We start from the raw sequence: 25,936 nt of genomic DNA, 5'->3' as shown, positions 1-25,936 counted from the left end.
TTGCTCAGAGGAGAAGAGACTTCGCAACAGGAAAAGAATCTGCAGTTGCTTAAGCAAAGGTAGCTTTGGAGCCAAGTTAAAACACCAGATCTGAATACCCTACCCTTTAGAGTGTTTGGATTTATGGGCTCAGCCATGACCTTGTTGACTCCAGATCTGAATGAAAAGCTTGATCCCACCTGACCAGGCAAGGCAGGGGTAAAAAAAAAAAAAAAAAAAAACACCTAGCATAGCATGGCATTGCATTGTACCTCTTATGCTTCAAGTTATAAGCTAATCACCATCTGGGGTTTCCCCATGGAGTGGCGTTCCCCATGGGGCCAGGTGTATTTCAGCTAGGGATGTGTCTCCTTCCTTAGAGGCATCTGACAGTGGCCAGTGTAAGGGCCGGGATGTTGGCTGAGGGTCTGTACTGACAGGACAGTTACTTTGCCACTCAGTACCAGTGGCCTGCTGTGTTAACTTAAAAATCAGGTCCCTTTCCTGCCTTGGGCTCTTCTTCCTAGGGCGGCTTTTCCCTGGCATTACAAGGAAGGGGTAAGTGGGGCGAGAGCAAGGTAATAAATAGTCTTAATGCAGGAGATAATTGGAAAATTAAGGTAACAGGAATTGTTTTCCCGTGTTACTTTACTGATAGTCAGGATGAGCTTCATCCACCCTGCCTTCCATCCGAGCAGGGCAGAGAACTCTACAGACGTTTGGTAAGCTGCAGCATAGTGAAGTGTCAATTAGCCCCATTTTACTGCCAATACAGTGATCAGTGAAGCGAGTCAGCCGCCAGTCTTCATAGTATCTTGATTCCCAATCTCCTGCTTTAACCACTAGGCTCACTCCTCAGCAGGTGGGTGATCAGGCTGACTTTTGGTCAGCTGCCTTCCTGCGACAAGCTCCGTACCGTATCCCTTTGACCATCCCACCTTCAAATTGCTACCTTATGGTACCGTCGCATGCCCCTTTTATAGCATGTGGGAGATAGGACTCTAACGGTGAGTGGAAAACCAAAGTGTGTGTCTGGGAGTCTGCCCTTGTGAGTTTGGATGGCAGGTGAGCCCTGAAGTATTAAATGGGCACAGGGATAAGTGAAATCAGTAAGTACAGCTATCCCCATTTCGTGGAGAAACTGAGGCACAGTGGTCAAGGCACTTGTGCCCAGCGACTCTGTCACTGAGTTGAGACTAAAGGAAGATCTGGCTCCTGTTTCATGACTTAATCATGAGATCATCCTACATTTCCCCTGCCCCTCTCAAAGCCGATCTGAATAGAAACCCAGAGTGGCCCCCTTCATTGTAAACCACGCCAGTGAGGTGCTGCCACTTCCCCCTGGTTCTGGCATCGTTAGTTAGGTAGTGTTTATTTGTGGTGCTTTACTGTTTATTAGCGAGTTTGGGCAGACCCTCAGAAATCCGCCTCCACTCAGAAAGTAACGTGACTCTTTCCTAGTCGGAAAAGGGCCAGGCTTCTGAAGACCCAGTCCTTTGCTGACTTTCGCCACATAAGAGAAGCACGACCCACAGCTTCTGTCAGTACCACAAGGCCTGCGCGTAGCTCAGATACATATAATTTTTTTAATCCACATCTAGATCATTTTGCTTTTTAAAATGAAAACAGGCTGCTTGCAGCTGCTGCTTGGCAGCCTTACTGGAACATCTGCTGTTGCCAGGCTGTTCTTGACATTCTAACTATGGGATTTATAAAGATCCTGATCCAAGCCTTTACAATTCTGACCAACCACCCCCCCGGAAAAAAAATGTATCCAGGCTGATTTTATTTTAAAGAGCCAGCTGACAAGTCGTGAGCTTCAGCAGCTTTGTAACTGGTAATGGCACTTCATGATTGAAATGCAGAGCTTCGAGGGGGGGAGAAATCTCAGGTGTTGAGTTTGATGGACATTGCTATAGAAGTGCAGAAGCCGGTTTTATTTTTCCTTTTGGTTGCTGAGTGCAGCAGAATGTGAAATTCCTCTGGTTTGTTTTTCTATTTAGCTGAGGCAGCAGTTTTGCTGTTTACTGGACCAGCCTTTTGTAGTTGTTAGAGGCATCCAGGGATTGGACCACAATGGGAGTGTTCATATAAATGAGCTAGCGAAGCCCTTGAGTAACATTTTCAAGAAGTGCCTGAATAGGTTTCAAAAGGGGTTGGGTTCAGATGATCAAAGGTATTAAGGCACCTACAGATCCAGATGGGCACCCTGGGGAATTTACAGATGCTCCTTTCTGCATGTTTGAGCCTTTTTTTCAAACGACATTCCTGAACACCTGAGTCACTCTTGACAACGGGGCCAGGTTCATGGGTGCTTCAACTTGTTGGCCCGTGTCTGTCCTGGAAAAGTAGCACCGGTTTAACTAAGGCCCCATCTACCTTACCCAGAAGATCAACCCAATCAGGGTCAATCTTCCAGGGTTTGATTTCGCGCATCTGGGGTTAGCCGTCAGCCTCTGCACTCCTTGCTATCACCAGGACTAAGGGAGGTCAGTGGAGAAACTCTCCCGTCAACCTTCCTCCGAGAGGCTGGCCAAGTACGTTGACTTCAGATCAGTCGAGTCCAACTGTGCAGTTGTCGTTGGTAGACTCGCATCTCTGAAATCGTCTTATTTTCCTAGCGTAGACCTGGCCTTATTCAGTATGGAAATATGGCTCTTTAAACAGGTGAAAACGCCTATGAAAGACACATTGAAGCAGGTTGAACCAGTGGGCGTATCAGTTTAGCCAAAATTTGCAACTTACCGACACAATTTAAATCGCTTTGCTTGAGGCTTAAAGCACTAGCTGCCTCTGTCGGAGGGTTTTGCGTTGGTTTAACTCGGTTGATTTTTAAGCCTGTTTTCTTTAAAATGGTGCAGGTTCCTAGTGCAGACAGACAGCAGGTGGAGAGCTGTGTGATTGCCATCCAGTTCCCAATGAAAAGCAGAGTATCCGCTATAGTCAGCCGCCCCGAGTCCCCTTGTTGACTGTTCCTGGGGTAGTGCTGTCTGCGTCAGGACTGGGCCAGGCCGGGGGGGGAGAAGTTTCCATTGCTTGCCTCTTCCCTTGGGGTGGGTGGGGCAGACATGCATGGTAGGAGCATGGAGTTTTTAGCCACTTCTCAGAATAGGAATGAAAGCAGCATGGGCGAGCGGAGGGGGGAGCTTTTGGCCTCCAGAATGCCGGTCTCAAATCCCTGCTTAGATGGCGGCTAAAGATGGATTTAGATGATCCCGTCTCGGCTGAACTCGGAAACTCCCTACACAACTGGCAGACAGAGACATGGGACTGCGCTACCTGTGGGGGCGCTGGATGGAGCTTGAGAGGCGTGGGCAGGGGAGGAGACCCTCAGCTTGGAATAGGCTGGCTTGGGCTTAAGAGCAAGTGGTAGAGAGGCGCCCAGGCTGGCATAGCTGTGGGGCTGTGGACTGGCATGGAGAGGTATGGGCAGAGCAGGTGGTGGAAGGAGCATCATCGGGCTAGCATAGCAATGGTGCGTTGCAGTTGAGGCACCGGGGGTGGTGCTGGGTGTCTTGAGTCCAGGGCTGGGAAATGGGCTCGTGCACGACCGGCTGGAGGTACGTGGGCAGAACGGTTTGTTTTGCAGAGGTGGGGGAAGGCCATCTGAGCAGGCTCGATTTCCCACAGCCCTTGTCTCCCCTGCACCTCGCTCAGGCTGGAGGTTTCGGTTTTCTCCTTCCGACGAGCACTAAACCCACTTGCACCAGAGAGGTAACAGAGTTTGACTGTGTCTTCAAAAACAGCAAGGAGTCCTGTGGCACCTTATTGACTCACCAAAATTTTGGAGCAACTGTGTTTGTTACAACCGCTTGGTTTAGTCTGTTGGTCCCTGGCCAACGTGCATCAGAAACACGAGCTTAATTGTGCAGCTGGGAGGTAGGCTGGCGTTCTTGTTTTGCAGCTGGGGAAACTGAGGCTCAGAAGGGGGAGGCCTCTTGCCCAAAGTAACAAGGCAAGTCCTGGGCCAACCAGGGTCCCATTTTCTAACTAGTCACCCGTGTGTGGGTCTCAGCACTGTGAAGGCGGCTGAGACTGGAACCTGTCTTCTGGCCCTGATTCAACAAACTGCTTACACACGGGCCAGGTCTGCCAGCCGTCCCCACTAAAGGCAGCGTAGCTGCTCAAGCGCTCCAGGATCTTGCTCAGCTGGGGCCCCTTTTCCTTCCTGATCTTGATTCTCTTTGGGGTTGGCTGGTCGTGCTTGTGACCTGTGAGTTCACGCAGCGTTAATCTCCTTGCACCAGAGTGCGCCATGGCTGGCGGATAGTAAACACAAACTCATCTCCAGCGAGATGCCAGAGCTCCCCCAAGAACAGAAGGGAGTCCTGCCCACAATCCAGGGCAAGTGAAGGGTTGGTCCGGTGGAGAGAGAGTCTGGCGGTGCCCATGAAAGCTTATGCTCCAAAATATCTGAGAGTCTATAAGGTGCCACAGGACTTCTTGTTGTTTTTAAACCCACTTGTACATTCTTAAAGCAGCCCGGAGGGCAGAGGATCGATTGCCTGGTATGCTCCGGAGCAGGTCAGGGAAGGGGTGTGGCAGTACGCCAGCTGGAAAATGTTTCATGTCAAAAATTTCCAAGGGAAAAGCGCATGCAGAAAATTTTTTATTTGCTGCCATAACAAAAGAACTAGGGGGTCACCAAATGGTATGGGTGGGCAGCAGGCTTAAAATTAACAAAGGAGGTTTTTCTTCACACAGCGCAGGGTCAGCCTGTGGAACTCCTGGCCAGGGGACATTGTGAAGACCAGAACTTTAAAAGGGCTCAAAAAAGAGCTAGATAAATCCATGGAGGTTAGCCTGGGTGGGTAGGAATGGTCAGAGGCTGGGAATGGATGATAGGAGAGCGATCAGTTTGATGATTACCTCTTCTGTTCACTTCCTCTGGGGCATCTGGCATTGGCCACTGCTGGGAGACAGGACATTGGGCTAGTCAGAGCAAAGGTCCATCCCAGGCTAGCCATGCTTATGAGCTGTGGAACCAGGTCTTAGCCCCATGCCGTCCCAGTCCCCATGTGCAGATTGCCGCACTCTCTGGCTGGAGGGACCCGGGAGTTCTGGGGGTGATGAATTTCTTGCAGTAGGATGGGGGTGGGGGCGTGTTTGCTGCAGGTAAATGACTGACTGCCCTGGAGGATGAGGGTTCTCTGCTAACTAAACAATACAAAGCGAAATGTTTCGAAGGCTGAGATATTCCTGGCGGTTGTGTTTTCCATCGAACGCTTTCAAAACATGCTAGAAATAACGAACACTTGTGCACTCCTGTCCCAAGACAGGGCTGTACTCTTATCATCACTGCTGGGTGAGGGAAACTGAGGCCTGAGACGTTAATTGATTTGCCTGAGTTTACCCGGGTCCCTGACTCTTCCTTCCTGTGGTCTGAGCCACAAAACCACCCTTTCCTCTTGCTGATTTATTTTCCCTGTTCTTTAGCCAGCGCCGCCTGTGTTTTCCAGGATTTCATGGCTGCGGGATACACGCAATGTTGAAGAATTCAACTGCTGAATCTAGGTTTGCACTGAGGAAAGTAAAGGTCAGGTCTCCAGCCAATGGGTGTGCGGAGCTAGTCTGAATGTAGCTGAGGCAGTGATGATTGCAAGCAGCCCGGAACAACAGCACTGAGAAATCATTCCTTGTGCCCCCTGAAGGGTCAGTGTTAACTCTGAAGTCTAATGACAATGTCACTTGTTATTTCCCTGGTCAACCTTTCAGCGAAATCATTTGGCTGTAGTGTTTTTTTTTCCCCTCACTGCATGTGTGGTGGCAATCAGGGAGGTTGAATTGATGGGATACAAGAGGAGTTGAAACGCTCCAGAGAGTTTCAAGGTCTCTTTCCCCTTTCGTGCTCTTTGGAGCCTGCCTGTCAAGTTTAGGCTGGAAATAAAGAAAGGCGGCATTGCAGCGTGGATGATTCAGCTGTAGCATATCCCCAGTTCTGCGTGCTGTCTGCCCTCAGGGAAATGGACTGGGTTCTGATTAATGCTCCCTCTTAAGGTTTTCTATCCATGTGCAGAATTAATTGTGTTGTGTGCACCACCAGTAAAAATGCACCCTGCTGGCTGCAGGCGCTCTGCTAATCAGCTGGGTGGCACCTGAATCTCTCCTGGCCGGCCGCCCCAGCGCTCGGCTTTCAGGGAACACTGACCCTGGTGCCATTTTTTAGACCAGGCCACGGCTGCTGGGTAAGGATTGTGCACTTGAGGAGCAGCTGCGTCTGGCGATGGGCACCTGGAGGCCCCCCCACGGCCTCCACCTGTGAGCTGGAGGAAGAGAGCAGCTTGGCCAGCCATGAAACCAACCTGTTTTGCTTCTCAGTACAAAAAGTAAACGGTGAGCCTGCAGGTCCCACCTGGTGCCCACCCCGCCCTTATGCTCAGGACCAGGGGGAGTGAGTAGAAAGGGAATTTCTGTATTGAGGCTGCCTGACTCAGAGAGAGAGAGAGAGAGAGAGAGAGAGAGACACACACACACACACACTCTCTCTCTCTCTCTCTCTCTCTCTCTCTCTCTCTCTCTCCCCTGACCTCGTAGTTCCTTTTGCCACCTTGCTCCCCGAGAGACGCAGCCTGGCCTTGCTTGGTTCCCGTCCACCACCTCTCTGGATCTTGGCCTGGATTTTGCCATTTAGACTCTTGCTGTTCTCCACAGCTCCCCCTCTCGCTTCCCCGCTGAGCGCCAGCTTCCCTGGTTCCTGCAGGAGTCCCTGAGGTCCCATCCCTCTGAGAGCTCGACAGGGCCTTCGGGCCACAGCCCTGCCTGGTTCCTGGTTATCCAGCAGGGCCTCTTTTTGCTGCATCCAATCTGGCCCCACGCTCCAGCCTGATCCTATTAGCAGAGCTGCCTCCTGCCAGAGGAGGTGGCTTGGAGAGCCCAGGGCATTGGAGGGGGTGGCGGGCGGGTACTGGCAGCAGCCGCTCGGCTTCAGGGGCGTAAGCCACAGAGCGACCTAGTTTATGTCTTCTAAAGTACAGAGCAGGTCGGCCTGAGCTGGGCTTGGCCAGGGCTGAGGAGGCAGGGGTGGGAGGGGCTCGTCTGCTTCCGCAGAAGCTGGGACCCAAAGCAAAGCTGGCAGCAGGACCATCCAGCCACCAGATGTCGGAAGTTTGATAGGCTGTGTAGCCCTCTGCAACAAGGATGCTGGCTCCAGCCTCTCTGTTACCGGCCTGCGCTGCTGGGCAAAGAGAAGGATTTCAGGGCCTGGGTTTAGAGCTCCCCTCTAGTCAGTTCCCGTCTGGTAAATTACACCTTGACCTCACTAAGGAAGGCAACGGGAGAGCAATTCAAGGCGCCCAGCACCCAGAAGGAGTTAGGGGTTTAACCACTGCCTAAGCCTCTGGGCAGCACCCCCAGTGTTGCTGCCTCCGATTCTAGAGCTGCAAACCAGCTGTGGCACTGGAGGAGTTAAGGGAGCCGCCCAAGGTTGCACAGTGAGCCAGTGGCACAGCTGGAATTAGGCCTCGGGGCTTTGAGGCATCCGCTGCTCATGTTCAAGCCACCAGGGGAGCTCAGCTGCGGGCTTTTATGTCACATTGATTCCACAGGAAAAAACCCAGGGAGGGGGAAGTCCTGCACTTGCTGAAAAGTCGGTGGGAGTTTTTCCACTGTTGTCAGTGAGGCCAGGAGTTCACGCTTTCCTGATGTTGTGATACACGGGTAAAGGGCAGCGTTCCCTGTGAGCTGAGCGCTTGGGCAGCTGCCCTGGAGTGATTCAGGGGCTGATCAGCAGAGTGCCCGCAGCTGGCAGCGTGTGCTCCTGCCGGCGGTGCCGATCTGCACGCGCCTTGGTGCGCATTATAAAATTTATTCCCTCCACAGATGGAAAAAATTAGAGGGGACCGTGGCCAAAGGCCAAGGGGTTTAGTGCCTAACTCCCTTGGGCTCTGCCGCAAAGTCCAGCTGCTGGCTTCAGCTCCCGTCCTGTGTTTCGTGGCACTTTGCACAGCAGGGGCCAGATCTGTGAGCGGGACTCCCAGGTGCTCCCACAATGCACGTTATAAATCATCATTTCTTGTTACAGGGCGTCAGGTGCTGAGCGTGGGAATAAATCCAATTTCTGCTGCTCTCGCCTCACTCTCGCTTTCTGCCATGGCCATTTTTGTCTCTCCTCCGCCTTTTCCTCCTCTCGGCCTCCTCTCCCCGGCCACACGTCCTTTCCTCCCGCCTCCTTTTCGCTCTCCCTCTGCTTTCCCTCCCGCTCTCTGCGCCTCCCCGCCCAACACGCCTTCCTTGCTGCATTGCTGAAAATCAATACAGTTCCTAATCGTTAACAAGCGCAGGGGAGAAGAGATGAGCGAAGGAGCTGATGGAGGCGAGCAGGGCGTGGGGCTGAGCCCTGGGCGTTCGGAAGGGCTGTGCTCTGGGGCTTGGGAAAGGGGCCTGAAAGCCCAGAGTGGGGGAGGAACAGGGATGGGAGACGCGGGATACTCCAGGCCCTGGCTCTTGCTTGTTCTAGTTCAGGGGTCCGACAGTCAAGCTGGGCCTCCAGAATTAGATTGGAACCATGTACTTCGTGGTCCCCAGTTGACCAAAGAAGACGGTTGTGCCCCCCACACCCTCCTTTGAGATCTTCTGGTGAAAGGCAGCTGTATGACAGCAGTGTGGTCCACTGGTGCAGGGGTCTGCAACCTACAGCTCCTGAGCCGCATGCGTTTCTTTAACAACTTCTTTGTGGCTCCCGAGCCTGTCATTGCAAAGAAAAAACAAAACAAAAAAACCCCTCTCCTGGTTATTTTTGATATTGCGGTGAAAGTCTGAAAGCCGAACAAGGAACAAACTCCTATTTAAACAGCAAAGGGGGTGTGATCTGGGAGCACCGGATAACTCCCCTTCCGGACCTGCACTGCACTGGGGGATACATGTGTGCGCGGCCCTTCAAATCGGGGTTACAAGCAGTGCCGACTGCCGTTATTTACTAAGGACCCTCTCATAGTCCCAGGCAGAGCGGCTCTTGAAGTATTGAGTTTTTTTTACTGAGTTTGGAAAAAATGACTGCTCGAAAGGGTTGCCGAGCCCTGCAACGGGCAGACCTGAGACGAACAGTCAAGGTGAAAACCTGGGCCGGGTCTCCCAAGCGGGATGGCGTCACTTGGTTTGGGCCTTGCCTTAGGCCCTGTAACCTCTGCATTGTCCCTTGCCTGCCCACTTTCTGCAGCGGTTACTGTTTCGGTGGCCTTCACCTCTCGTATCTCCTGAGTGTTGGAGCCGATGGGAGCCCGTCCTTTGCACGGGGCAATGTTGGCTGGTGTCTGCCGTTCATCTGAGGCCAAACAACGGGCTCCTTGCGCGGACGAGGCCTCACTGGCTCGCAGAGCTGCTAACCTCCCCCTTAGCCATTGCCTAGCTGTGCCCCTGGTTTCTCCATCCCGTTGCCATGGTGACCGGGCAAGTGAAAGTGGCTGGCTGTGATTTGATGGTGGGGCCTTCCCCTTAGGAAGTTCATGGCGGGGGACTGCTGCTTGGCCTGTAATTAAGGTCAGGCGATGGAGCTCCCCCTTGGGAAACCTCGCTATTGATCAGTTTCCCTTCTCCCTCCAGAGAGGGAACTTTTCAGGGTTAATCACTAGGCTTTATAAAGAGGGGTATTTTCCCACATAAATATTGATTGAGGGCAAATTACAGAGAGAACTTGTGCGTGTTTCTCTCTCTTTCTGCAGGAACACAGCTGCGCTTGAGTGTGTAAGAATTTACACACACGTACAGGTGCATGGAAAATTCTGCTGCACGCAGGGAGCCTGTGATCCCTGCACAGAACACGTTAGTCCAGGCCGCTTGACGTAGCGGTTTTTTTAAAAAATAAATAAATAAACCTGCGTCCGTTGTGACCGATCCTGATGATAAAGTCCACGTTTCTTTTTGGCTGTGGGCGGACTGCTGTCTCTAGCCACGTTTCCACGCTGCGGAGCTACCGATTAGTATTCAGGGGGTTCCGGGTTTTTTGCGTTCTGCAAAGGCAGAAACGCACGGTGATGGCAGATTGCAAATGAGCCTCCCTGTACGCATGGAGACAGCCCATCCTCTCGCTGCAATGTGACTGCTGCCTTCCCCGCTCTTAGCATTATTATTTGCCTGGCGAGGGCCGTTGAGCCCCGGCTGCTGAGCTAGGCACTGTGCAAACATAGCGAGGGATTCTGCTCGTCCCTGCTACAGAGACGCATGTACGGTCTAAACCATGGGCAGGGAGGGAGAAAAATTAGCTCCCATCTGTAGGTGACAGCCAGTGAATAGCAACCTAGGAGTAGCATCCCCATCTCGGAATCTGTATCTGGTTCTTTACCCACTAGGCTGCATAGCCTCCCCCTCCCCCATGTATTGTCTTCCTCTCGCCAGCCAGCCTCTGCCTTCTGTCAAGTTCCTTGCTTGCTGTTAGCCCAGCGGCCAACACACAGATTATTTTGATGACTATAAAGCACCCGTCTCTGGATTCTGGCGTTGCAGGGTCTGGACCAAGTCTGATGAGCAGGGCGGGGGGAGCAGCCTGACGAGGGAGGAAAAGGGGTTAAATCTCGCGCCTAGGGAGGGCTGGCGGATGGGAGAGCTGCGTCTAGCTGGCCTGAGAGGGAGGTGTGATGTCATCTCCCCGTCCGATCTGTCCTCTAACACTGCAGCGTTTGTCCTGTCTGCAGTGCCCGAGTTCAGCCTCGGGCTGGGTCTCTAGGCGAGAGCTGTGGGGGCAAGTGGCAGGGTGTCAGGGCCCTTAAAGAGGCACTGCCCCAGCTCAGAACAGGCTTGTTCCTGCTTTTGTTGGATTCCGAAGGGGTTTTGCCCGTGCCGGGCCCGGGCCCGGGCTGGGCTGGGCGATGGAGCAGGCTTTTCCCAGGTGACTCCTGTGTAGCCCCAGGACTGTCCCCTGGCTTTCAGCAGCTAGCGTGGTTCCCCTTTGCAGAGCCCTGCCTGCAGTGCCGTGGGCAGCCTGATGGTGCAGAGAAGATGCTCCTGGAGGGAACAGAGAGATCAGGGGAGCAGGGTAGGGGAGAACACCGGAGAGTGGGGGAAGGAGGATGTTTCCTGCATTCATTCTCTGCCTGCTCTTTCTCTGTCTCCCTTCCTGTCTATCCTCCCTTGCCTCCCTTTCTCTGTCTCTGGCAAAGGCCCCTAGCCAGCTCAGGACAGGCCTGACCACCTGCACTGGTCTGCAGCAGTTGGGGTAGCTCCAGGGGATGGCAGCCGGGAAAGGAACCGATCATCCGCCTGACTGTGCAATCACAATTGGTTGCATTGTCTCCCTCTGGAAACCTCCCTCTGATTGCGGCTTTCCTGTATCGGGCGCTCACCCCCCTGGAGGGGTGACTCACAACAATGCTGCTGAGGGACAGGGCAACCCAGCGGAGGTCCCTGGCCCGCATGGTTCCAGGAGGGGACGTTTTCCCCGTGGCAGCCTGGAAGTCTCACTAAAGGAAACGGGCCGCGGAAACGGAGGAGGTTCTTGCCGAGGGGCACCACGGTGGTACCAGCGCCCAAGGGCGTTCGCAGGCTGCCCCCTGGGAAATACGGCTGGAGGGAACAAGGCGCGCTCGTTTCGCTGTAGCTCTTGGCTTGGCTCGTTCTGCCGCAGCTGCGGCAGGGGAAGTAGGAAGAGAGCCGGACACGACCCGGCTTCCCCTGGGAGGCGTGATGTGGGTGGATCCACAACATACATGCAACGACTGCAGCGGCGTGAGATGGGCTCAGCCCAGCTTCTCCTGGGCGGTGGGATGTGGGGGAAGCCACAACGCTAGCAAGGCAGGCCCAGGTCTTCAGAGGCATTTCTGCACCTAATTCCCATTGGCTTCAGCAGAAGTTAGGTGCCTAAATACCTTTGGGGATCTTCCCTAGGAACGTTTGGCTGGGGCCAGTGTGTGATGGCTGCTAGGCGTGGCTACCTGTGACCTGGTGTGGACGGGTGTGAAGGAGGGCAGAGTCCGTATAAGTGGCTGGATTCCTGGGTTCTCTTCCTTGCTTGTGGTGGGAATTTTGAACCAGTGATGTACGCTCTTCATGTGTTAGTTTCCACGTGCAGAAACAGGCTGCAGCTCACAGGATCTTGTGAGAGTTGATTAAATGTTTCTCCAGTGCTTTGAGATCCTCCGATGGGGGATCAGAGCCAACCAAAGGTGGTGGTTATTTGGGAAGGTGTCAGGTGCCTTGACTTCCCCCTAAGAGAGTGATTTTGAATGCCTTGGAGCTAAGTTTGCACTTTGCATGCCCATATAGCTATATATTTTGTAACTGTGGCAGATCTGCAAGGCTTGGTGCATGGCCGGGAAACCTTGAAGTCACTAAAAAACCGCAGCCATTTTGGGAGAGAAGATGGGCGAGGTAATACCTTTTCGTGGACCAACTTGTGTTGCAAAAGAGACGAGCTCTGTTCAAGCTCAAAAGTTTTTCTTCAGGTCTGGCAAAGGTACCATGAGTGTCCCAGCCAAGTGCAAGTTGGTTCGCGTAAGCCGTTAACGTATTCAGACCTGCGAAAGAGCTCTGTAGAAGCCCAGAAGCTTGTTTAGCTCACACTCCGACGCTGGTCAAGTAAAACAATATTACCTCCTGCAACTTGTCACTGGAATGCTCTGGGACCGATGCCAACCATTTGGGGAATCATGTTTGAATTCCAGTTAATAACAGTTTGTGATTACATAACTTTTTTCTGTTCAAGGCTCTTAAACCAAATGGTTCTGCTGTGTGTCTTAGGCCCTATAGCGCTCAGTACTAGGAGAGATTGTCTTTTAATTCAAGAGGGCAAGGCCTGTAGGTTTGGACCAGAAGGATCTGAGTTCTGTCCCTGCTGGGAGTTTGAAATTCTGTATGGCTCAGCTGTGTTCAATTCAGCGAGCTCCATGAAGTGCCTCCTGGGTTTGTTACACACTGGGAAAAGGGATAGCTCAGTGGTTTGAGCATTGGCTTGCTAAGCCTGCGGTTGTGAGCTCAATCCTTGAGGAAGCCATTTAGGGAATAGGGAGCAAATAAATAAATAAAAAGAGCCTGTTAGGGATGGTGATAGGTCTTGCTGTGAGTGCCTGAGATTGGACTCCATGACCTCAGAAGGTCCCTTCCAGTTCCATAAGATAGGCGTTAACCTGTCCAGAGAAACACAATTCAGCCCCTTTGTCAAATTGCTAATCTTGCAAGCACCAGAAGCTGAAATGCCATTGAATGGGTCACAAGGCAAGTAGGTAACCATGGCAATTGTAGAGCTGGAATTCCCTGCCATTCCTGTTTGAATCAGAGCACGTCTTTTTTATCAAAACCTCCAACCCTGATTCTAAAAACAACCAGCAATGGGAGTTTCCGACGCCATGTTCCCTGTAAACTGAGCACTTGGGTGTCTCCCAGGAGAGACTGCAATGCAGAGCACCCGCAGCCAGCAGCCTGTGTGTGTTTCAGTGGTGGACACCTGCACATCTCGGTGTGCATAACAAAATTTATTCTACATTGAGATGGAAAAAAAAATAGAGGGCACATTGATCACAACCCTTGGTAAATTGTTCCAATGGTTGTTAATCCTCCAGGGTTACAAAAAACAAAAAATCACCTGATTTCTTTATAAAAGGCTGGACCTGACAGGAAGAACAACTCATTGTGGTTTTAATGTTGTGCAAAATAGCTGGGTCTTTTTGAAATCCAACTGCAAGAGTGATCTTGAGGTGGAGCTGAGCCGCTCTCTCCCATGTGAATTCTCAAGACGATTCTGGCAGTGTTCCCCCCGCGGCCCCCCGACTGTGTTGGTGGAACTTGGCTTGAGATCCAGATCCTCCCCAAAGTAGCGTGAGAATGGCCAGACCTGAAAATAGATAGTGTGTGTTTCGCTAGCAGGGCGGGGGGGGCATTCAGTTTAGCCTCCAACCTCCTCCGTTGACTGCTGGTTACTGTAAATTTGTGTAAGATGAAACCCAGAAAACATTTTCTTCCTGCCTATGTAAATGGATCAGCCTACAGTGAATCTTGAAGAGGTTGGAGGCATCATTAAAGGGCCAGCACCTCTCTGTTCTGGATCAGTCGTGGCCCTTTTCCCAAGCGGAGAGGCTGGGATGATTTCAGGTGGGGACAGGTGAAGTCCCAAGGATGGCTCAGGGAGTTAGCTGCCTCCTGGCTCTGAAGCAGCAGCGTTCTGCGTGCTGATTTTGTGCGCATTAAGAGCAGCACAGTGTTTTCTTATGCAGAGCAGTCACTGAAGGCTGTGAGTGTCTCACATCGGATGAGCTAAGCAGAGCTGGGCTCGCATAGTGTGGGAACAAGGGGCCTCCAAGGAGTGAGCCAGGGCTGTGCGTGGTGTGGAGTTCCAGGGTCACTGATCCTCCGTGGCGATTCCCCAGCGCAGAACCTCACACTCTGTCATTTATAGTTTCTGCAGGAGTCGGAGGGCAGAGGGGGTCGTCCCAGCATCCTGGCCAAATTCCAGCCCTATTATTTAGTTCTGGCCCCCTTAAAATGCCTTCTGTGGCTTTGCATGGGTGCATTGTTCATCATTTCCTGCCTTGCTCTTGTACAGTTAAACAGCTGTCACGTTCCCCCCAGAGGTGGCTGCATTTTAGAGGGGACTGAGCAAGCTCCATATAACATCTGCAGCTGGTTGACAGCCTGGAGGCCTGTTGCCCTGCGTTGAATGGGAAGGGTTTGCTGTAGTTACAAACACAGGTCCCCGGGTTGGAAAGCAGGGGGAGGAGCCCAACACTGGATGCAGCCTGAGACCCATGCACGTAAGGGGTGGGGCTGTGTGTGTGCATGCAGTTGCCTGCTGTGTGTGTCTAGCGTATTGTGTTCTAAAATTTAGTTCCAGTGACTTGATGCTAGGATGGTGGGGCAGCTGCTTTCCCTGCAGGATGGCTGTGTCAGACTCTGCTCTCAGGGTGGGGCAGGGGGACCATTTTACCGCTGGCCCGTTTAAAGTGTCTGGAGCCTTTGCTCAAGACAGGCAGCTGCTGTTGGTGATCTCTTTGCTCTGGCAGCATCTTCCTCTTCCTGCCCCCCCCCCACTCCTCACCCTGTCTGCTTCCCTTCGCTCGGTCTTTCCGGTTGCTGCAAACAATGTTCTTATTCACAGGAGTACTCAGCGCCGTACCTTGGCTGCAAGGCAGGAGTGAGCTGGAAGGACTTGCCATCTACGCGGTGTGAGAATGGGGCTAGCTAGCCAGTTGCGTGGAGAGGACCAGCATCAGGCAGAGTGGATTTGAAGAAGAAAGATTTGGGGTGTTTAGAACCAATTAAGCGCTGATCAGACTCTGAATTTCCTGCTGGGTTGAATGAAAGTGTGTGGTGCGTTGTTTGCCATCAGGGAGCCCCTAAAGACCCTGGTCTGGAGTTGAGGCCCCTGTTGTGCAAGGTGCTGTACGCACAGAACAAAAGAACGGCCTTGTAAGTTACAAGACAGTGCCAGTTTCGCCCCCCCCCCGTGGAGTTTGCAGCCCAGACCTTTGGCCACAGCATGAGAACTAGCAAGTAAAACTCACTAGACACCCACCCCACAGACCCGTTAGACACAGGGGGCTGCTCTCCTTGTGCACTCAGAGAAGAAGCAAAGCTTTTGGCCAAGGGCAGGGCCAGCGAGAAGGGAAAAGGTTTAAAAAGCTGCTTCAGTCATCTCTGGGGTTTGTCAGTCAGAACTTTGCTATTCCCTCTCTGGAAACAGGCAGAGCCCCCTTCTCCCTGCTTGACTCCGGTCTACCTCCTGTAATGTGCCGCAGAGAGAGCCTAGCAGCTCAGACATTCAACTACCCTAGGCTGGGCCAAAATCTTGGGCTAGCACCAGCCCTTTCCAGGCCAGGCTTGGGGACCATCAGACTGTGCTGCTGAGTCCGGTCTTGGCTTGAACGGGCGGTATTGCTTATTAAATGCTAGGCACTGCCAGGAGCTCAGCCCTGGCCCACACATTGTCAGGGCTATTCCCCACTCCAAACTCTAAGTGCAGAAAACGTAGTCTTGCAAAAAACTTAAACCACCTTGCCTATAAAAAGGCTTTGCTTAAAAAACTCCTGAAGGTCACAGATTCCCTGACCTGGGGTTGGTAGACTGCCACCACCCAAGTGAGTAAAAACCCCTTGAACCAGGAAGACACACTTGGGCTGGCTCCCTTTGGGGTCTCGCAAGCTCCTAACCCTCCCTCAGAAGGCATCTTAGATACAAGACTATAATCTGGTAGCTGACCTTTCAGCCTAAGGCACACACGTAGACAATATCCTCTAGGACACAGGATTACATCATTTGCTTAAAAGAAGTACTTTATTCACAAAGTAAGAGAAAATAAATCATACTGGTTGCAGCACAGAGAATTACTTCCCTGGGATTCAACTTAAAAGTTACAGATTACAGGGGAAGGAATCAAATCATTAACGGAAGCCACTGAAAAAAAGATAGTCCGCCCCAAATCCAAAATAACCATAACCTGATCGCGTCCGTCTACACATTTCCCTTCTACTTAAGTATCTGTGGCTGATTTTGAGACGGGCAGGATATTTGGTGAATTCATTCCAGCTGCTTGAAATCAATAATTTCTGTCTCCCCTCTGCGTCAGCCATGAATACAGAAGGCCCCTCAAATGGCTATTCTCAGTTCAAAAAAATCTCTCTCCCTCCCCTTGGCTTACCTACCTGCGCCCTGCCGAGAGATGTCTCTGTAAGGGTTAATTAACCCTTTTCCCTGCCTTCGTTCATGACACAGGTGAATATAGGACAGTCACAAGGTAGTGATGGAATGGATTGGGCAGAAACCCTGCATACGAGTCGCTAGCTGCGGAGAGGGTGACCCTCTGGTTAGACTAGAGCATTCGGGGTATGGGAGTGTGATGTAGTGGGGAGATAGGTGTGTGGATGTGTGGGGCGCTCACAGAGGGTGGGGGGCTCCTGCTGAGGGTAACCGAGGTGACCAGGTGACACCCCTGGGCTGCAGACAAAGGGGGAGGTGGAGCCTGAGGGGGTTGAATTGGAACTGGGAGTTGGGAAGCAGGTAGTCAGGGCTGGGGGAGAGAGAGAGAGAGAGAGAGAGAGAGACAAAGTAGGGAGCAAGGCCCCGGCTCCGGGGGGCCCCTCGGGGCCTCCTCTCCCCAACATGGATTGGACTGGCTGTCTCTGCCAGCTGCACTGACTCCTCTGTTTGACACTGTGCCACTGTTGGCTAATAAACCCGCCATTCTCCTTCTGAGTGAGAGTCACTCCTGCCTGCGGACGGGGGGGCAGAGCTTGGGGACCCCTGAACCCCATCACAGAGAGGCTGGGGTTCGTTTCCTTTCTTCGCTGCGGGCGGCCTCCGTGACCTTGGGTGAGTCATTTGTATTCCATTTGTGGTATGCAGAGAACTGCCTGGCCTCACAGGTGTGGTGGTGGGATAAACACATTTTAAAAGACTGCCAGGAGTCCAGCTGCTCTGTGGTTGGGTAGGTCAGTGTCGTGGACAATTAGCTGGGGAGGCTTTTTATTTTTCAGAAGCTCTCTTACCTAATAAGCCCTGGAGGGGGACGGGGCGGTTCTTTTCCTTCTCTCTGGAAGCTGAAAATACATATGTAACCTTCTACAGAGTTGCAGTCCATAGTATCAAAATACCTCCTCCTACATCCCTATGGCTGCGGTGCGCAGAAACTCCCTCCGGCCCTGGTCCCTGATGGGATGTGTCTGTGATACAGGCAGTAATTGAGTGTGCTGGGGAGGAGGTCTGTGTTATGGTGGCTGAAATGTTAAAGGCACGGAAGCCTCCCTTGCTTCCTGATGACATTCAATGAGATTAGTGCGCCTGGCTCCCCTGCTGACTTTGGAATATCGCCGTACTTGGGCATTTGCTGCCCTTTGATGAGTGCTTTAAGTTACCTCTGGTTTTTTGGGGTGCCCAGTTTGACACATGCAGGATGTGTCTACATTGTAAAACTCCCACTCCTCCACGCCACCACCAAAGTGAGCTCAGCCGTCTCTCCGTTCTCGCCAGTCTATCTATGGGTCTGACCGACCGGTTGCCTGGTAAGAATGGTCTATCAGTGGCTCGCTGCTGGCTGTGACTTAGCGGTTTAGGGTCCTTGCATGGCCAGGTTGATTGTGCATGTGCCGGTCGGCGTGTTTACAATACTGTCTCATCCCGCAAATGGAATTTCTCTCCTGTTGGTGTGATCACAGGGGTGAAATAAACGTTCCCAAGTGTTGGCCGGGCCTTGACCCCTAGACATCCTCTAATGCGGAGCTTGGCTTTTCTTTCTTCCTGGTATCTTGGTGTTCGTGCTGTTCTGATCCTCCCCTTCCCTTGCACTTGGCTCACAGTTGGCCATTCAGGGCCTTTTGGAGAAGTTACATGTGATGCTAATAAACAAGGCAGGTGTGTAGTGGGTATTGCGTACCCATTCAGCCCATGCTCAGAATAATTTGTGATCCCCACTGGTAGGCTACTCTGAGGAAGTTACAATAACATTTCCCTCCATTCACAAATCCATTGTGCTCTGATCTGGAATTGCTTCCGCTTTCTGCCTGTGAATCAGTGTGTTTCTGGCTGCTAAGGAACCAGTTACAGCTTTGGTAACTATGCATGGGGAAAACAATAGACTCAGCACAGTGGGGGCCTGTCCTGCAAGGTGCTGAGTGCCCTGCTTCCAGGGTGCTCAGAGCTGTGCAGGAGAGACTCAGCCCTGCACACGCCAGATTATATGAGACTATGTTAGAGTACTGGGACATTTTACGTGGATTTCTTTGTAGCTGATAACCTTATTTATTAATAAGATACCGTCAGGGTTTGTATGTAAAATAAGACTCTTTCCCTGTGTTCCTGCCAGCATCACAAATGACTAAGCCTCAAAGAATCTAAACAAACCAATTTGCTTTTTGCTGTTGAGCCTTTTTTTGCATTTCGCGTGCCTGGAACAGTGGAACTACACCTGTCAGTATTTCTGGTCCGTTAACCCAAGCTTAATGCGTTTGTAACTCACAAGGGAAGGCTTATATTAAACAACCCCCCGACCCTCTTTATCCTGAAATAAAATGGAAATGAATAATCTATCATTTCTCTTTTGTTCGTCCAGATTCACGGTGCAGGAGCATCCGCTGTTTGCTTTTTTGGTGGTTTTTAAAGGACAAGGTGGTGGAGGTGTTTTAATGGGTTACAGCAGGGCTGCGACATTCGCAAGTGTTCCGTGTTCAGAACCCCCGCAGATGTGATTTTCGCAAACACAGGGGCTCTGGGGAAGCAGCATTCGCGACTAATTGAATTCCCGAATGTCACACTCGGCGATGTCGAGACCTTACTTTACATGGATTGGCTGCCTCCCCAGCAAATGAGTGTCCCTTCCCAGTTCTCAGAGAGAGGAGGTAAGGGTTCTTAGGCTCTGGGAAGTACAAACCCCTCAGCATCAAAGAGATGCAAAGGGGCTGGGATTATCAACAGGAAAATCCTGCATGAACTGTGACGCTTGGCTGGGAATCCTGGGGGAGAATCACTCTTTGAGTGGTGAACCTTGCTGAGCTGGAGGGAGGAGTTAGTTTGTGAAGAGCCTGGTGGGGAGCCAGGGGGAAGGAATAGCTTCAAAACACATAAGGAACGCCAAGGAAGAAAACTACTCTCGTGAGCAGTGCAACGGGCGGTTACCGCTCATATGTTTGATTAATGAACCTCGTTGCTGTGGGTACAAATGCCCCCTGCCCTACTGTACCCGCAAATCATGCATCAGGTCCCCAAAAGGCAGAGAGCAGTTTCTGAGCTGTATCAAACAGTCCGAAAGGTCAGGGGGTTTTATTGGTCTTTTGGGATGTGAGCTTTTCGGTCCCACGTGCTGGTCTGTTTCCCAGCTTTTCTCTGCTAAGGCAAAGCCTGGGGATTAACAGCAAGCTGGGATTCACAGGTAGCCACGGATCTCCAGGAGCTGGGCCTTTAGGTGAAACGCCACGTTTTATGGGTCTTGTAATGGACCGACTAGAGTTGGCAGCGTGCAGATCAACGGAGGAGATGAAGGACCCTCTGGGCAGGGGGCTGGACGCAATGACCTCCAGAGGTCTCTCCCAGCCCTGGGATTCTATGACCTGTAGGCAGGTCGGGGTTAAATACTTAAAAGAGCTGGCACAGGACAGCAGAGACACGAAGTGTTTAGTATGTCGGTCCGACCTTTCCAGAGCCGTGGGCCAAGAGCTGACTCCACATCTCTTGCTAGAGGGGTCTGCTAGCAGCTAGGAGCCGGTAGGGCCCCAAGCAGGTCTGCTCTAACAATGGGATATGGAGTCCCATGGAGGTCAGGAGGGGAGCGCTAAAGAGGAGGGTGAGAAGCTGTTCTCAGTGGTGACAGACGGCAGAACAAGGAGCAATGGTCTGAAGCTGAAGAGGAAGAGGAGTAGGTTGGATGTTAGGAAAAACTGCTTCCCCAGGCGGGTGGTGAAGCACTGGAATGCGTTACCTAGAGAGGTGGTGGATTCTCCATCCCTAGAGGTTTTAAGTCCCGGCTGGACAAGGTCCTGGCTGGAATGACTTAGTGGGGTTGATCCTGCTTTAGGCAGGGGCTGGACTAGATGACCTCCTGAGGTCCCTTCCAGCGCTGGGATTCTGTGATTCTGGGACTTTTCCTGCAGGCTCTGGGTGGGTGCTGCGGGATGTGCCTGGGCACCTATAATGGAGGTGATGTGCGGGAGAGGAGTCAGTTAATGCAAAGGGAGGTTGTGTTTCAAGGCTCTGGAGCAGACCAAGCCCTCGTTTCCTGGGCTGGTAGTGTGCAGCATGAGAAACCAAACTGTGCTGCATGGAGCCTGGCTGGGCCTTTCTGGGATGGATGACTGACCACATCCTGACTTTAACGGAGCCAGGATTTCACCCACTACATCTGTATATTTTTTTAAAAGAAATCCTACTGTCACTGTCACTGTCCCTGCAGAGTGGAGGGTCACACCTCGCTGGCCAGTCACCACAGAGATCACCTGTCACAGGGGCAGGCCCGTTAGTCCGTGTCTGCAAAACCAACGAGAAGTCCTGTGGCACCTGAGAGACTAACAGGTATTTTGGAGCGTCGGCTTCCGTGGGCAAAGCCCCACTTGGCCAGATGCATGTCGGAGATCCGCACATCAGAGGCGTGTGGGGGATCCTTGGATGCAGGGCTCTGGTTGTGTATCCATGTCCCCCCACACGTCGTCTGTCTCCTCCTGAGCAGCTGGAGGCCAGGGGTGACTTGAGTCTGTTGCAGGCTGATGTGTATCTTACGCCAGACCTTCTAGAACACATCCCCCTGTAAGAGGCTCAGATGGGATGAGCTACTTCCTTCCTTGCTCCCACAGGGGCCAGGGCGGCCTTTCTGCTGCAGAGGCTGCCTGGGCTCTTGGCCTCTGTGTTTCTGGGAGGCCCCTGAGAAGTGATTTCCTTTTTTCCACTGAGGAGACGCTGGGGACATGGCAAAGTTGGTCATCTCCTAGCTGGAAATGGTGATTCATGGTTAGATCTGACTTCCGAGGGGTGTCCCAAAGGCAAATTAATCTTCCTCAAGATGTTGTGAGCAGATCCCGAAGGGGGCAGCTCTTCAGTGGGCTCCCTGTAGGCTGCCTGGGGATAAGCGGGAGCTAGTTACCGTGATTGGCAGAGCGCCCACAGCCGGCAGTGTGTGTTTCTCTCGGTGGTGCCCGTCCCCATAGGCCTGGGTGCACATAACAAAACTTATTCCGCCCATGGATGGAAGAAATAAGGGAACTCTAGCTCTGTGTTTGTACAGCACCTAGCACAGCAAGGCCCCATTGTCCCTTGTGACCGGTCAGTGCTACTGCAATATAAATATTACTAAGGCGGGGGGGCACACCCATAGCTCCCCATACCAGCACCCTCCCACCCCCTAGATACACACCTCTTCCTGTTCATGGCACATCTAGTCAGTTTCAGTCAGTTCCCCACTCAGGTCCTCACGCCCTGCCCCGCCCGGGGCAGCAGTCCGGGGGTGCAAACCTCCCCTGCTGGGGAATGCAGGTTTGTTTTTAAAACTAGTTTCCATGGTGTACGTTAAAAATAAACCCCAGCCGCTGCCTCCCTTGTTTGGCTTTTTAGCATTTGGTTTAGGACTTTAACCCAGGGGCAAGAGACGGGCGTGGAGGGAGAAAACAGACAGCGAAGGCAGGTCCGGGGCTCTGCATGGCCGTGAGTTTGATCCTGAGCAGAGATTTCGGGTCAGTTTGATGCATCAGCCCCTTGAAGGCCCATCCAGCTACTAGGCCTGACTTCTCCCAGTGCTCCTGATGCTGCAGGGGCCCCAGATCTTAAGAAAAAACAACCACATGCAGAGGTTTCAAATTCTGGCTTGTGAATTAAGTTGCAGGCTACAGGCTTTCCCTGCCGCTCCACTAATCGTAGAAACCACCCCTCGGCCTCCCCCCTCCTCCCCCTGTGTAGCCCAGGAATTAATTACGTGATGATAAATCCCCCACGGTTGGTCAAGATTAGCAATAATCTCCTCAAAATTGGTCTTTGCTGCTGCTTTGCCCACATCCCTGTGGCCAGAGGCTGGTTGCTGCGCCGCCTGTCTCTTCCAGCTGGTTGGTTTCCAAGCAACTCCTCCCTTCTACCTCTGTCGTTAACGGTTAGGAACGCAGCGGCTTTTCCTGCCGAGATTAGTGCAGGCAGAATTTCGGGCAAATGCCTGAGAATCCTTCTATAGGCGCGGTATGGGCTGAGCTCCCTTGCCAGGGTGCCTGTTCCTGTGCCCAAGGCTCTTAGCTTGCCTCCTGGCATGACCACTGGCCCTCTGAGCCAAGCTGTTTGAGCAGGCAACACTCACACGGTTGTAGCCATTTTTGGATTTTTAATGTATTCGGTCTTTTCGGGTGTGTGCGTCTCTCCCATCTGGTTGATGCCAGAAAAGACACTTCCCAGAACAAGATCCGAGATCTCCCAGCCCCCGTTAGAAGTTGCTTGCATGGCTGCTTTTAAAACGTTCTTCGTCTCTCAGGCCTAAATTCTCCAGGATGGACTTCTTCTTTCCTCTGGCAGGAATTGACTCGAGCTTCCTCCCTCCGCAGGCGTAGCGTGAAGCCCCATTTTTAGCTAACCTTAGCGAAATCAACCTGAAAATGCCCTCGCCTGGCTGGTGATCAGCCTGGAAAACACATCGTGATATTTTGCTTCCCTGGCCAGAAACCTCCTTTTGAGGGGAGCAGGGATTTAGAAGCACGTTTTAGTGTGTTGCCCAAAAACCGCATCTGAAGTGAGATCACCTTCTCCCCTTCGTCTGGGCTGCAGGCCCTCATCCGCTGTGCTGTTTATCTGAATTGCCGTCCTGTCTCCCAGCTTGTTGTGTCTTTGACACGACCCGACGCAATGTAAAGAAACCACGGCCCCTGTTTGGTCCCAGATAACCTGGTTTGCTACATATCCATGAGCCTGTGGGGCCGAGGGGTGGATGCACGGCTGCTCTGCCTGGTGTTCTAGCAGTGTCTGCAACACAGACCGTGGTGAGACTTACGAGAGGGCTCACAGGCTATTAAGAGGGACGCTGGTTCGTTCCCATACACTGCACGTTTCCCTCAGCTCAGCCAGGCTATCCTGTTTCCTTCTATCATCACCCTTAAAGAATCAGGGGATACAGGAATTGAGATCAGAGCTCTGGCACTTGTTCCTGACTCTTCTGTGTGACCTTGGGCCTTTCTCTTAACCTTGGTTCCGTGTGCATCAAATGTGGGGTAACTTCTCTTTCACGCAGCAGTTTGGGATCCTCTCAGGAAGCGACAGGCCTCTGGAAGTGTAAGTTAGTAGTAGTAACAAGAGCACTTACCTAGCACCCTGTACCGGGAGTCACGAGTCTGGCTTGAACTTGCAAACTTCTGTACTGAAGCAATGGCTTTTACCTCTGAGGCTAAAGGAGCAATTTAGTCTGCTGTTAGTGGTAGTAGGCTCTTATCCTTCCCAGCCACTGGAGAGGAATTCAACATGTTCAGCTTGTTGAATTTAACGCCAGGATTCTATTCCCTGGGGTTCTTTCCTCCGAAGCTTTGACGCGCTCCCTGTCCCTGCATAACAGGGATGTGGAGCTAACGGGACAGCAGGAGGAGGATGGAGGGGGCCGGGGTGGGATGCATTTGTTTCTCTTCTTCTCTTCGTGGCCTTTTTCAGTTGTGCTGACGCTTATTGGCAGCCCGACCTGTGGTTGTGCAGAAAGCCTGTGCAGGAGAGGGGCCTCATTCAGAATCCATGGGTGACCCAGGGACTGCAGGACGGACCTATGGTTTGCCGCAGGGCTGGGAGAGAGAGTGGCTTATGTGGGTACCCAGGAAAGGCAGCTGGGCAAGGGGCTGGCTGTGCAGCCAGGGGAGTCACCCTCAGTTGACAGAGAGGTGCTGCTTCCTCCTGGCCAACGCAACTCCGGATCCACTTCTGCTGGGAAGCCAGAGTGCTGGCCCACTGGCTGTGATGGGCACTGCAGCATTGCTTGCAGGGGGGAGCTGAAACACAGGGTTCTGTGTCCCGGCTTGACAAAGTCCTGGCTGGGCTGATGTAGGCGGGTTTGGTCCTGCTTTGGGCAGGGGGCTGGACTCCATGATCTCCTGAGGTCCCTTCCAGCCCTCGGATTCTGTGAGCAGAAAGGGGGCAGACCCTGGTGTGGGCAGGTCCGCTGGGCGGGGAGAGAACGTTGACCTTTCACATCCGACCCGTGGGACGAGCTGTTCCCAGGCAGGTTCCAGGCACAAGCAGGCAGCCGCTTAGAGGAGATCTCTGAGGGGCCCACCGAAGCCATTAAGAAAGAACCAATACAAAGTCCCTCCGCGAGGGAGGAAGCAGAGGTGCCTCTGTCGCTCTGAAGGACCCTCCCCTGGGTCAAGGCGGGGGTCAGCGCCGCAGAGAGACTGGGAGTCAGGGCGGGACGAGGATGAGACCGTGTAGAGCCGGCTGCAGCGGGGGGGATTCACACCCCTTCGCTAGTGACCTCATCTGCCCCGTTGATGAAGCTGTTGCTGCTGCCGTCACTTGCCTGCCTGTCCCCCCTCTCCCCGGCTCGCCCCAGCGCCTAACGCCACTGGCCCCGGCTCTCTTGCAGAAGATGCTGATGAAGCAGCAGGACCGCCTGGAGGAGCGGGAGCAGGACATAGAGGAGCAGCTCTACAAACTGGAGTCGGACAAGCGGCTGGTTGAGGTAGCTGGTGCTTTTCCCTTCCTTGTGGCTGTGTCCTGCAGCCGAGAGCTGCCCAGGCATCACACCCCCCGAGTCCTGCAGCTGAGGCAGGGGCTGCCCAGGCATCACCCCCCCACCCAGTCCTGCCCTGCCAGGGGCTGCCCAGGCATCGCCCCCCCCCCAGTCCTGCCCTGCCAGGGGCTGCCCAGGCATCACCCGCCCCCAGTCCTGCCCTGCCAGGGGCTGCCCAGGCATCACCCGCCCCCAGTCCTGCCCTGCCAGGGGCTGCCCAGGCATCACCCCCCGAATCCTGCCCTGTCAGGGGCTGCCCAGGCATCGCCTCCCCAGGTCCTGCCGTGCCGGGGGCTGCCCAGGCATCACGCCCCCCCAGGTCCTGCCGTGCCGGGGGCTGCCCAGGCATCACGCCCCCCCAGGTCCTGCCGTGCCGGGGGCTGCCCAGGCGTCACCCCCCCCCAGTCCTGCCGTGCCGGGGGCTGCCCAGGCATCACCCCCCCCCAGTCCTGCCCTGCCAGGGGCTGCCCAGGCATCACCCGCCCCCAGTCCTGCCCTGCCAGGGGCTGCCCAGGCATCACCCCCCGAATCCTGCCCTGTCAGGGGCTGCCCAGGCATCACGCCCCCCCCCAGTCCTGCTGTGCCGGGGGCTGCCCAGGCATCACGCCCCCCGCCAGTCCTGCCCTGCCGGGGGCTGCCCAGGCATCACCCGCCCCCAGTCCTGCCCTGCCAGGGGCTGCCCAGGCATCACCCGCCCCCAGTCCTGCCCTGCCAGGGGCTGCCCAGGCATCACCCGCCCCCAGTCCTGCCCTGCCAGGGGCTGCCCAGGCATCACCCGCCCCCAGTTCTGCCCTGCCAGGGGCTGCCCAGGCATCACCCCCCCCCAGTCCTGCCCTGCCAGGGGCTGCCCAGGCATCACCCGCCCCCAGTCCTGCCCTGCCAGGG

General features: G+C 53.5%; 1 protein-coding gene across 2 annotated transcripts in view; it reads left to right on the top strand.

Annotated features, from left to right (window-relative positions):
• The window catches only part of TRIM8 (tripartite motif containing 8), a 54,032-nt gene that overhangs the window by 19,196 nt on the left and 8,900 nt on the right, over positions 1-25,936 (top strand). The window contains exon 2 of one of the 2 annotated variants that reach the window (XM_074999255.1): positions 24,905-25,000. In XM_074999255.1, coding sequence (XP_074855356.1) covers positions 24,905-25,000 — 96 coding nt within the window. Of the gene's footprint in view, positions 1-24,904; positions 25,004-25,936 lie in introns of both variants that reach the window. The other variant, XM_074999254.1, reaches the window with a different exon arrangement.

This window comes from Carettochelys insculpta, chromosome 7 (assembly GCF_033958435.1).
Source record: "Carettochelys insculpta isolate YL-2023 chromosome 7, ASM3395843v1, whole genome shotgun sequence".
Classification (NCBI taxonomy): domain Eukaryota; kingdom Metazoa; phylum Chordata; order Testudines; family Carettochelyidae; genus Carettochelys; species Carettochelys insculpta.
This window is presented reverse-complemented; position numbering and strand designations above follow the sequence as displayed.